The sequence below is a fragment of the Salmo trutta genome, chromosome 19 (assembly GCF_901001165.1).
Source record: "Salmo trutta chromosome 19, fSalTru1.1, whole genome shotgun sequence".
In the NCBI taxonomy this organism is placed as follows: Eukaryota; Metazoa; Chordata; class Actinopteri; order Salmoniformes; family Salmonidae; genus Salmo; species Salmo trutta.
The window spans coordinates 19,783,019-19,792,119 of record NC_042975.1 but is presented as its reverse complement, the minus strand read 5'-3'; the positions used below and the strand labels follow the sequence as shown (position 1 = coordinate 19,792,119).

The window sequence follows — 9,101 nt, the reverse complement described above, 5'->3', positions numbered from 1 at the left end:
GTTATAAAAAATCTTTGGTAAAGCTGTAAATTTGCAGCGGTAAGATTTACGTTACGTAAGACTGAAAAACTTGATTACAATTTAATTCCCTAACCCTCGCCTCCACAATACATATTCAAATGAACAGCACATATTTGTCCTAGGGCTTTCCACCCTGCATAACACACGTTTTTTCATACGAAATATAGTCAGCTGATATTGAAACGCTGATTACAATATTGTCCGTAACTAAACGAGTCCATAGCCTACTCCACACTGTCATGTGATAAGAGTAGCCTACAGAGTCGGGAAATTGTAACGTTGTATCCGTCGTTATTCAACATCAAAGGCCAGTGCAGTAGAGGAGGAATGTCCGGATGAAAGAAATAGCGCTACTGTACACGAAAGCAAATCTCCATTTGCAACAGGTGGCAGTCGATGTCAACTAGACATAGCACGGTATCCTTTACCTGGCCGGCGTGCATTACCGAGAAGAGGAACTATACGCACTGCGGCTTCCCCTGGAGGAACCATCACATCAAGGATTTCGGAAGTTCAGGAAATCAAACGGAACTCTTTTCTGAGGTAGGTTATTTAAAAGAGTAAAGTATCGGAAAAAGGATTTAATTAGGGAATAATTTGCATGTGTGCCATTTATGGGCATTGAATATTACATATAGACATTCTTAGCATTTGAAAATCTTAAGTCTTACAGGATAGACGTATCTCTGACTAGTTCCCTGAACAGACAGTGTACAATTCGTCAATATGTTAGGGGATTCACGATTTCTTGCACGACGACTCTGTATCATTGGTGCTTTAAACTGGAACTTGAACGGCTGTCCACGTAGGCCTATTGTATCAGGTAAATACTGTTGTTCCCCGAGGAAATTTCCGCGCCATAGGGCAGCTCCTATAGGCCTACATAGGCTATACAAGCTACATCAAGGCGTTAACTTCTGCAGCCTATGGGCTACAATTCATATGCAAATATTTTTTCCAATAACATAGAAACGTTTGTCATTTTCAGAATAGTGCATGGCATGTGTGCATAATGTCATTGGTTGTCAGATAACGATCGCGTTATGTAGCCTAGGCACCAACAACAGATTATACAGTTGAAGTCAGAAGTTTACATACACCTTAGCCAAATACATTTAAACTCAGTTTTTCACAATTCCTGACATTTAATCCTAGTAAAAATTCCCTGTTTTAGGTCAGTTAGGATCACCACTTTATATTAAGAATGTGAAATGTCAGAATAAAAGGAGAGAATTATTTATTTCAGGTTTTATTTATTTAATCACTTTCCCAGTGGGTCAGAAGTCTACATATGTAACCGATGTGAAATGGCTAGTTAGTTAGCGGTGGTGCGCGCTAACAGCGTTTCAATCGGTGACGTCACTCGCTCTGAGACTTGAAGTGGGGTTTCCCCTCTTTTTTTTCATACTGGCCCCCGTAGTATTTGGTAGCATTGCCTTTAAATTGTTTAACTTGGGTCAAACGTTTCAGGTAGCCTTCCACAAGCTTCCCACAATAAGTTGGGTGAATTTTGGCCCATTCCTCTTGACAGAGCTGGTGTAACTGAGTCAGGTTTGTAGGCCTCCTTGCTTGCAAACACTTTTTCAGTTTTGCCCACAAATTTTCTATAGGATTAAGGTCAGGGCTTTGTGATGGCCACTCCAATACCTTGACTTTGTTGTCCATAAGCCATTTTGCCACAACTTTGGAAGTATGCTTGGGGTCATTGTTAATTTGGAAGACCTATTTGCGACCAAGCTTTAACTTCCTGACTGATGTCTTGAGATGTTGCTTCAGTATATCCACATAATTGTCCATCCTCATGATGACATCTATTTTATGAAGTGCACCAGCCCCCCCTGCAGCAAAGCACCCCCACAACATGATGCTGCCACCCCTGTGCTTCACGGTTGGGATGGTGTTCTTCGGCTTGCAAGCATCCCCCTTTTCCTCCAAACATAACGATGGTCATTATGGCCAAACAGTTCTATTTTTGTTTCATCAGACCAGAGGACATTTCTCCAAAAGTATGATCTTTGTCCCCATGTGCAGTTGCAAACCGTAGTCTGTCTTTTTTATGGCGGTTTTGGAGCAGTGGCCTCTTCCTTGCTGAGCGGCCTTTCAGGTTATGTCGATACAGGACTCGTTTTACTGTGGATATAGATACTTTTATACCTGTTTCCTCCAGCATCTTCACAAGGTCCTTTGCTGTTGTTCTGGGATTGATTTGCACTTTTCGCACCAAAGTACATTCATTTCTAGGAGACAGAACGTGTCTCCTTCCTGAGAGATATGACGGCTGCGTGGTCACATGGTGTTCATACTTGCGTACTATTGAACGTGGTACCTTCAGGCGTTTGGAAATTGCTCCCAAGGATGAACCAGACTTGTGGAGTTCTACAATCTTTTTTCTGAGGTCTTGGCTGATTGCTTTTGATTTTCCCATGATGTCAAGCAAAGAGGCACTGAGTTTGAAGGTAGGCCTTGAAATACATCCACAGGTACACCTCCAATTTACTCAAATGATGTCAATCAGAAGCTTCTAAAGCCATGACATCATTTTCTGGAATTTTCCAAGCTGTTTAAAGGCACAGTCAACTTAGTGTATGTAAACTTTTGACCCACTGGAATTGTGATACAGTGAATTATAAGTGAAATAATCTTGTCGGTAAACAATTGTTGGAAAAATGACTTGTGTCATGCACAAAGTAGATGTCTTAACCGACTTGCCAAAACTATAGTTTGTTAACAAGAAATTTGTGGAGTGGTTGAAAAACGAGTTTTAATGACTCCAACCTAAGTGTATGTAAACTTCCGACTTCAACTGTACATAAAAAAAGGAAATACTGCATAGTTTCTTAAGGACTCGAAGCGAGGCGACCATCTCTGTCAGTGCCACACCTGGATTCGGAGAACAGTAGAATGAAGAATGATTATATCTGGTAGAAGTCATAACCAACCAATCACAGCAACTCCAAAGTGTGATATAATACAGGTTATACAACGGGTGGGTCTAATCCTGGACGCTGATTGGTTAAAACCGCATTCCAGCCGGTGTCTATTCCACAAAGCTACCACCGGCTAAAGCTATGACATTGAAATGACTATTTATTCTGTTCCATCTCACTGCACAATCTACTGTCTCATCAGCCCAGCAAGACAATTTACAAACTTGTTCTCCACTGTAAAAAGCATCTAGACATTATCTCCAATTTATTTTAGACTAGCAATTGACTAGCAACTTCTGACCCACTGGAATTGTGATAGAGTGAATTATAAGTGAAATCATCTGTAAACAATTGTTGGAAATATTACTTATCATGCACAAAGTAGATGTCCTAACCAACTTGCCAAAACTATAGTTTGTTAACAAGAAATTTGTGGAGTGTTTGATAAATGAGTTTTAATGACTCTGACCTAAATGTAAACTTCCGACTTCAACTGTATATTAAGAAAAACATGAAAAATAAATACCAACAATAGTTTATTTTTTGTGAAATGTCTTTAATTTAATTTAGTCATTTTACAGAGGGGGATTACAGGTACAAAAACAATCAAAGAAATGCATACAAAATAACCCCAATCCATTCCCCATCCACCCGCCCGCATCCTCCCTGCCCACCCGGAAACCATGCCCCAATCCTTCCCATTCCACCCACCAAACGAGGTTGCTTATCAGTCCCACTCCCACCCATCCATCCCCAGAGTCTCAATTGTTCCTTTACTAGCACATTCTCGCTGTCGATCATTTTATTGTTATAACTTCTAGTAGTAACTGTATCCCCTGGTTAAATGGGAAAGAGTGAGGTGCCATTTAGACCCCCCCCCAAAAAAATCACTCCAGTGATGCCTGCCAGCAATACTTTTCTCTGATTGATTGAGAGATTCAAGGTGTTATCATTGTCAAATAAAATAATAGGTGCAAGCATTGAATATTTAAATTCATGCACTTCGAAATGAATGTTGTAACTTTGCCCCAGAAGCATTTTTAACTGCAGGGCACTCCGACATCATATGAAGGAATGTGCCTACCTGATTTAGGGGACACAGTGAATAGTTCAGACCAATTTCATCATAAAACGTTTCCTTGGTGTTAAATACAGTCTGTGAACACATTTATGTATACATTTATGGTTCGGATTAGGGGATGCCAAGGTCCTATTTTTCCATATTATGTTCTAGTTAAAGGGTTTTTCAGATTCAATTAGATCTGTGGACCATACTTTTTTAATGGCTAGCTCAGCATATGATCTTTCCAAAAATATGGTTTGACTTTAAAGCAAGGAGATGTTTCTATTTTGATATTGTGAAAGAAAACATTTGACAGTCGAAATTATTTGTTTTTGGATAAATTGTTATACAGTGCTATTCCAGTAATCCATGGCTGATCTCTTTCTTTGTCATTTAACAGTAAACATAATAGATAGTGGTCAACTAACACGTAGTAGCCCGCTAGCCCACAATCAAGGTACAATTTAGTGAGTTGTGGATCCCTCAGAGAGAAATCCCCAAATTCAGAGACTGTAACCATCCCAAACTGAAGCATTGTGAAAATGACGATGTGTGTCAGAATGGGGCTTGTCCTTCACCTAGCCTGTAATCACGTACCTAGTATGGTTTGATTGATTCATCATCCAGGCCTACAGCAGTTGTTAAATGTTTGGGAGCCAGGTTTAAGGTTAGACTCGACTTCTTTTTACTCATTGTCGTTCTCCACAAGCTCTACCTTTTGTGATGAAGGCGGGGCTTGAAGGCTTGAGCGGGGCTTGAACCAGGGACCTTGTTAAAACTGAAACCCCTTGACAAGATCAAATCAAATTTTATTTGTCACATGCGCTGAATACAACCGGTGTAGACCTTACAGTGAAATTCTTACTTACAAGCCCTTAACCAAAAATTCAGTTTTCAGAAAAACTAATAAAAAAAAAAGTTACAAATTAATTAAAGAGCAGCAGTAAAATAACATTAGCGAGGCAATATACAGGGGGTACCGGTACAGAGTCAATGTGCGGGGGCACCGGTTAGTCGAGGTAATATGTACATGTAGGTAGAGGTATTAAGGTGACTATGCATAGATAATAAACAGAGTAGCAGCAGCGTAAAAGAGGGGGGGGGTGTCACGTCCTGACCAGTAAAAGTGCTATGCGGAAGTGCGCACGGTCTCGCCCATCCACACGCACAGTCCGGTACGGTTGATACCAGCCCCCGCAAGTGCCGTGCTAGAGTGGGCATCCAGCCAGGGAGAAGTGCGCTGGCACAGCACATCTGGCCACCAGTGCGTATCCTAGGCCCAGGCTACCCTGCGCCTGCTCTTCGAACGGCAGCCATCATGCCTCAGCACAGCCCAGTTCGCCCTATGCCAGCACTCTGCCCGTGCAGGGCTACAGTGACAATCCAGCCAGGACGGGTTGTGCAGGCTGTGCTCTCCAGACCTCCAGTGCGTATTCAAGACCCAGTGTATCCTGTTCCTGCTCCTCGCACTAGCCCTGTGGTGCGTGTTACTGTTCTGGCGCCTCCAAAGCCAGCCCCACGCATCAGGCCTCTAGTGCGTCTGCCCAGTCCAGTACGTCTTGTTCCTGCTCCTCGCACTAGCCCTGAGGTGCGTGTAAATAGTCTGGCGCCTCCAAAGCCAGCCCCACGCATCAGGCCTTCAGTGCGCCTGCCCAGTCCAGTACGTCCTGTTCCTGCTCCTCGCACTAGCCCTGTGGTGCGTGTCACTAGTCTGGCGCATCCAAAGCCAGCCCCACGCATCAGGCGTTCAGTGCGCAGTCCCCGTCCAGAGCGTCCGGCGACAGTTCCCCGTCCAGTGCTTCCGGCGACAGTTCCCCGCTGAGTGCTTCCGGTGACAGTTCCCCGCCCAGTGCTTCCGGCGACAGTTCCCCGTCCAGAGCGTCCGGCGACAGTTCCCCGTCCAGAGCTTCCGGCGACAGTTCCCCGTCCAGAGCTTCTGGCGACAGTTCCCCGTCCAGAGCTTCCGGCGACAGTTCCCCGTCCAGAGCGTCCGGCGACAGTTCCCCGTCCAGAGCTTCCGGCGACAGTTCCCCGTCCAGAGCGTCCGGCGACAGTTCCCCGTCCAGTGCTTCCGGCGACGTCCTACAGTCCGGAACCGACGGAGCCCGCAGAGACGCCCCACAGTCCGGAGCCCGCAGACGCCCCACAGTCCGGAGCCCGCAGAGACGCCCCACAGTCCGGAGCCCGCAGAGACGCCCCACAGTCCGGAGCCCGCAGAGACGCCCCACAGTCCGGAGCCCGCAGAGACGCCCCACAGTCCGGAGCCCGCAGAGACGCCCCACAGTCCGGAGCCCGCAGAGACGCCCCACAGTCCGGAGCCCGCAGAGACGCCCCACAGTCCGGAGCCCGCAGAGACGCCCACAGTCCGGAGCCCGCAGAGACGCCCCACAGTCCGGAGCCCGCAGAGACGCCCCACAGTCCGGAGCCCGCAGAGACGCCCCACAGTCCGGAGCCCGCAGAGACGCCCCACAGTCCGGAGCCCGCAGAGACGCCCCACAGTCCGGAGCCCGCAGAGACGCCCCACAGTCCGGAGCCCGCAGAGACGCCCCACAGTCCGGAGCCCGCAGAGACGCCCCACAGTCCGGAGCCCGCAGAGACGCCCCACAGTCCGGAGCCCGCAGAGACGCCCCACAGTCCGGAGCCCGCAGAGACGCCCCACAGTCCGGAGCCCGCAGAGACGCCCCACAGTCCGGAGCCCGCAGAGACGCCCCACAGTCCGGAGCCCGCAGAGACGCCCCACAGTCCGGAGCCCGCAGAGACGCCCCACAGTCCGGAGCCCGCAGAGACGCCCCACAGTCCGGAGCCCGCAGAGACGCCCCACAGTCCGGAGCCCGCAGAGACGCCCCACAGTCCGGAGCCCGCAGAGACGCCCCACAGTCCGGAGCCCGCAGAGACGGTCCGGAGCCCGCAGAGACGGCCCGGAGCCCGCAGAGACGGCCCGGAGCCCGCAGAGACGGCCCGGAGCCCGCAGACGGCCCACAGTCCGGAGACGGCCCACAGCCCGGAGCCTCCAGCGACGCACCTCAGCCCGAGGTCTCCAGCGACGCACCTTAGCCCAGATCCTTCAGCAGTGGACTGCAGCCATGAGCTTTCAACGGGGGTGGGCAGGTTAGAATGGGGACTATAACCGGAGCCTGAGCCACCTCCGTAGTTGGAGGATTGGGGAGGGGGGGTGTAGCACGGGAGCCGTTGGTGACGGCGGCCACCCTCCCTTCCCTCCCTTTAGTTTGGGGTTATTTTTGTGGGGGTTTTTGTGTTTCGGTGCATCCGGGGTCTGCACCTTTGGGGGTGGGTACTGTCACGTCCTGACCAGTAAAAGGGGTTGTTTGTTATTGTAGTTTGGTCAGGGCGTGGCAGGGGGTGTTTGGTTTGTGTGTTTCGGGAGTTTTTGGGTTATGTTCTAGTTTTTCTATTTCTTTGTTGGTTTTGGTAGGACCTCCAATTAGAGGCAGCTGGTTGTCGTTGCCTCTAATTGGAGGCCATATTTAGTTGGTTTAGTTTTCTCTTGTGTTTTGTGGGTGGTTGTTTCCTGTATAGTCTGTGCACCTTACGGGACTGTTTTCGTCGTTTGTTTTGTTTAAGTGTTTTTCTTTAATAAAGAAGAAGATGATAAATATACCCGATGCTGTTTGGTCCACTACCTACAACAACGCTTGTGACGGGGCGGGGGGGGCAATGCAAATAGTCTGGGTAGCCAGTTAGGCTTTGGTTTGGGTCGCTACAATATTAACACGATTTCTCCCTTTACTCTCTTCATTCCCAGGTCCTCACGCTCCTCTCATCATCCACTTCTTCCACACTCTATCTCTTGTGTGTGATCGGTGATGGTGTTGTGTGTGTGAGCCATGGCCCCCTCTCTGACCACCCCGGCGAAGCTGCCTGTGGTGCGCTGTCGGCTACTGCAGCGCTACGAGCACCAGCCCTTTGTCTCATGCCTGGCCGGCCTCTATGGCTGTCAATGGAGACGCTACCAGAGGACCCGCGCCATGCCGGGAGACTGCTGCTGCAGCAAGGTCAGGGATGTCAGGGGTCAAACGGGGACAGGACGGGGGGATTGAGTTCCCAAGTGTGAAAAGTTGTTTTTGTTTGTTAAATATCTGGTCATTTCACAGGATGGTTTTATACCCCTGACAGAGACTATACTCACACACACTACTACTACACTGTACTCTCTCTCTCACATGCACATATGCATGCGTGTCCACACACAAGTTCTCTTTCTTTCTCTCCCTCACTCTGTCAATATCTTTCATGTCTTACATAATTTTTACTGTCACAGTTTTACAATCACTGTTTAGCCAGTTAGGAGCTTTTCTTCGCATGCCTCCCTCTCCTCAGAGTTCAAAGTGCACTCCCTCAACTGTATGGAAAGCATTCTATGCAATAAATGCATACATTCAGCCCTTTCAAAGAATAGCACTCTCTTGTGTTTTGTAAGAGCATTTAAAGGAAAATTCCACCCATCTTTTGGTATTTGTTTCATTGTTCCACTGTTGATATAGTCCCAAAAATGTTTTGCATGTCAGCAATCAACTTTAGATAGATATATAACGTTCAAAATACAGAAATACCAGCTGCAACAACTTGCTGTGTGACAGTCCATTGACTAATGTTAGCCCAGGCTTGAGTTGTTTACCTCATATGCCAGGGGAAAACACAAACAGAAGTGAAAAAGGTTTGGCGAAGGTAGTGGCTCTGGCCGTGAATCCCTGCCTTGCCACCAATATGTTGTGGGGTCAATCCTCATCACTGGTAATTACTTGTTAGTGTACATTTCCATGCCAACAGTATATGGGTTATGCATTTGTTATGGAGTCACTATGTGGGACTTATTGTGTTTCTCTCCCCTGCAGTTGGAATGTGCCAGCTTTGCACTCCTCATCATGACATTCTGTCTCACACTGGTCTTCCTCTACTTCTGGAGTGAAGCTCAGAATGACTACAATGATTTTGACTGGTAGGTCTGACTATTACATATTCACAATGTAAGTAAGTATGAACAAGCATTCAAATATATAAGGACTCAAACACACACACACACACACACACACACACACACACACACACACACACACACACACACACACACA

The 9,101-nt window shown here is 47.7% G+C and overlaps 1 protein-coding gene across 2 annotated transcripts in view; it reads left to right on the top strand.

The window, feature by feature from the left end:
* Window positions 1-9,101, top strand: part of LOC115154116 (glycerophosphodiester phosphodiesterase domain-containing protein 5) — a 33,667-nt gene continuing 24,566 nt past the window's right edge. Inside the window, exons 1-3 of one of the 2 annotated variants that reach the window (XM_029700016.1) lie at window positions 1-564; window positions 7,775-8,024; window positions 8,865-8,968. In XM_029700016.1, coding sequence (XP_029555876.1) covers window positions 7,857-8,024; window positions 8,865-8,968 — 272 coding nt within the window. In that variant the 5' untranslated portion in view covers window positions 1-564; window positions 7,775-7,856. The remainder of the gene's footprint in view (window positions 565-7,774; window positions 8,025-8,864; window positions 8,969-9,101) is intronic. The other variant, XM_029700017.1, reaches the window with a different exon arrangement.